Below are 2754 nucleotides of genomic sequence, written 5' to 3' on the forward strand. Positions count from 1 at the left end.
CTCTAACCAGGCAGCTAGTAAGCGCTGGGCTAACTGTCCAGCTAGCTAGCTAGCTTGCTAGCTAGCTGGCTAGCTAGCTAGCTAGCAAGCTAGCTAGCTAGCTGGGCAGTTGCTAGCTAGCTAGCTAGCTAGCTAGCTGGACAGTTAGCCCAGCGCTTACTAGCTAGTTAGATAGCTAGCTAGCTAGCTGGAGAGCTAGCCGAGCACTTATTAAGGTGGCTTGGTAGCTAGCTAGCCAGCTAGCTAGCTAGCTAGCTAGCTAGCCATCTGGTCGGCTAGCTAGCCAGTTAGCTAGCTGGCCGCGCTGCCTCCAACCTGTCTCTGTTGTCATCTCCGAGGGAACTGTTTCTCCGCTGCAGCCCAAACCCTAAACCCTAAACCCCAAACCCCAAACCCTCTGGGCCAGGCAGGCCCTGAGGGTTTCTGTGGGCTGCTTAGAGAGAAATAAGGGTTTAGGGTTTAGGGTTTAGACGTTCAGCCGCAGTGGTTCGTCGCTGCTGACTCCTCGGGGCAGCTCCCACACCCCAAACCCTAAACCCTAAACCCTAGAAAGGGGTTTGCCGGGCCTGTCTGCTTCTGTGCAGCATGAGAGCCTCGTCTCTCTCCGCCCTTTTTGCTGCTGCTGCTGCAGCTTTTTTAATTTGCTTTTTATTGAGAGATTCGATGAAGGGGTTAAAACCCCCGAACGAACGCCTGCGCACAAACCCTAAACCCTAAACCCTAAACCCTAAACCCTGAAGGAGCCAGCAGCGGCTCACAGAAAACAGACGCAGAAGGCGCCGTGAGCTGTAGGCCCCAAACCCTAAACCCTAAACCCTAAACCCTAAACACTAACCTGAAGAGAAGGAGCTCGTACTGGGGGTTTGCGTCTGCGGCTTCTTGCTGCTGCTGCTGCTGCTGCTGCTCGTATATTGCTTCTGCCTGCTCCCAGCCAGGGGCGAACCAGCCCTTTCCCTTTGCTGCTGCTGCTGCTGCTGCTGCTGCTGCTGCTGGTTTGCTGCTTTGCTGCGCTGACATAAAGCGCAAGCGCCTCACATTTTCAGACAACACCTTCCCGTCCTGCATTTTCAAACCCTAAATCCTAAACCCTAAACCCTAAACCCTAAACCCTTGACTAGAGATCTTGGGGACTCCAGTGGCATTCTTGCCAGGAGGTAGGAAACAGAATAATGGCGAGGCTCAGAAAAGTCTAAACCCTAAACCCTAAACCGTAAACCGTAAATGCTAAACCCTAAACACTAAACCCTTATTTGCGGGAACCGCGAAGGCAAGGCCTCGCCTTCTACCGAGGCATTGCCGCTGCATGCACGGGGCCCCAGGCGGCAGCCAAACCCTAAACCCTAAACCCTAAACCCTAAACCCTGACCGCCAAACCCTAAAATTAAAACCCTAAACCCTAAACCATAAACCCTGATTATTGTGACTAGTAAATCTTCCTGCGTGGAAATAAAGTGGCAAGCGCAGACCACTTAGTACCCGTGTTTGTGGCTTTGACCCTTGGCGACTGCTGCGCTCTGGGGTTTAGGGTTTAGGGTTTAGGGTTTGGGGGCGAGGGTTTAGGGTTTAGGGTTTGCTGGCGATGCCGACGCAGAGCAACGAAGTAAACCTCTCCATAGAGGAGACGAATGCGCTCAGAGCCAAGTTGGGGCTGAAGCCCCTGCGGCTCGACAACAAGGTAAACCCTAAACCCTAAACCCTAAATCCTAAACCCTAAACCCTAGACCCTAAACTTTAGGTCCTTGTTAACCCTAAACCCTAGGCTCTCTGCCACTGGAGGCTGGGGACAAAGCACTGGCTTAGGGTGACCCATAAACTATTGTCTCTTCTTTGCAGGACAAAAGGGACAGCAGCAGCAGCAGCAGTAGCAGCAGCAGCAGCAGCAAGAGATCAAGGGGAGACGATGGGGCTGCTGCGCCCTCTTCAGGGTCAGCAGCAGCAGCTGCTGCTGCTGCTCCCGCAGCAGCAGCGGAGGAGGCCCCTGCAGCTAAAGTGGCGAAGCCGGCGACAGAATCTGATGCTGCTGCTGCTGCAGCAGCAGCAGCAGCAGCAAGAGAGAGAAAGGAAGAGGCAGAGAGACAAAAGAGACGCGTGGCGCACGCGCTGCTGATCTCAGGAGACAGTATTGCTGCAGCAGCAGCAGCAGCAGACTCCGACATTCTAGACCCTCTTGCTTGGGTCTCCAAAATGAGAAAAGAAAAGAAGGAGCAGCAGGCCCTAGCAGCACAAGGACGCGGTCAGTGCCTCTTGCTGCTGCTGCTGCTGCTGCTGCTGCTGGTGTTGTTGTTCAGCAAGTTGTGCTGCTGCTGTGACCGCTGCTGTGGTTGCTGCTGCGGCTGCTGCACTTCGGAGACAGGCTGCGCGCCGCAGCTCTCCGAGCTGTGTCTCTGCCTCAACCCTAGCAGCAGCAGCAGCAGCAACAGCAGCAGCAGCAGCAGCAGCAGTTGCGTGTGCTGCTTGTGCAGTGGACCGCGTGCGCTACGACGACGAGTCGGACTCTGAGGGGGAGAGTGGGTCTGCTGCAGCAGCAGCAGCAGCGGCGGAGGCAGCAGCGCAGGAAGAAGCAGCAGCAGCAGCAGCAGCAGCAGCACGCGTGGCCCACAACCCCGCAGACCTGCCCGAAGGAGAGACACTTGTCTTGACTCTTCAAGACGCGCAAATTCTTGCTGCTGATGGGTCTCTAAACGAAGCAGGAGACGTTTTGGAGTCTCTGCTGCTGCAGGAGCAGCAGCAGCAGCAGCAGAAGCAGAAGCGGCT

The 2754-nt window shown here is 55.4% G+C and overlaps 2 protein-coding genes across 2 annotated transcripts; one reads left to right on the plus strand and one right to left on the minus strand.

The window, feature by feature from the left end:
* Positions 1–545: 545 nt before the first annotated feature.
* On the minus strand, positions 546–1065 carry ETH_00041030 (uncharacterized protein; the record flags this gene model as incomplete). Its single annotated transcript, XM_013379819.1, has 2 exons — positions 546–693; positions 836–1065. 2 exons carry the CDS (start codon positions 1063–1065, stop codon positions 546–548), a joined length of 378 nt encoding a protein of 125 aa, XP_013235273.1.
* Positions 1066–1579: 514 nt separating this feature from the next.
* On the plus strand, positions 1580–2233 carry ETH_00041035 (uncharacterized protein; the record flags this gene model as incomplete). The annotated part of the gene is made up of 2 exons (XM_013379820.1): positions 1580–1675; positions 1834–2233. Coding segments are annotated over 2 exons (496 nt in total), but the record flags the coding sequence as incomplete, so codon positions are not given.
* Positions 2234–2754: the final 521 nt, after the last annotated feature.

The sequence above is a fragment of the Eimeria tenella genome, genomic scaffold (genome assembly GCF_000499545.2).
Source record: "Eimeria tenella Houghton genomic scaffold, Eth_scaff4027, whole genome shotgun sequence".
Taxonomy (NCBI): domain Eukaryota; phylum Apicomplexa; class Conoidasida; order Eucoccidiorida; family Eimeriidae; genus Eimeria; species Eimeria tenella.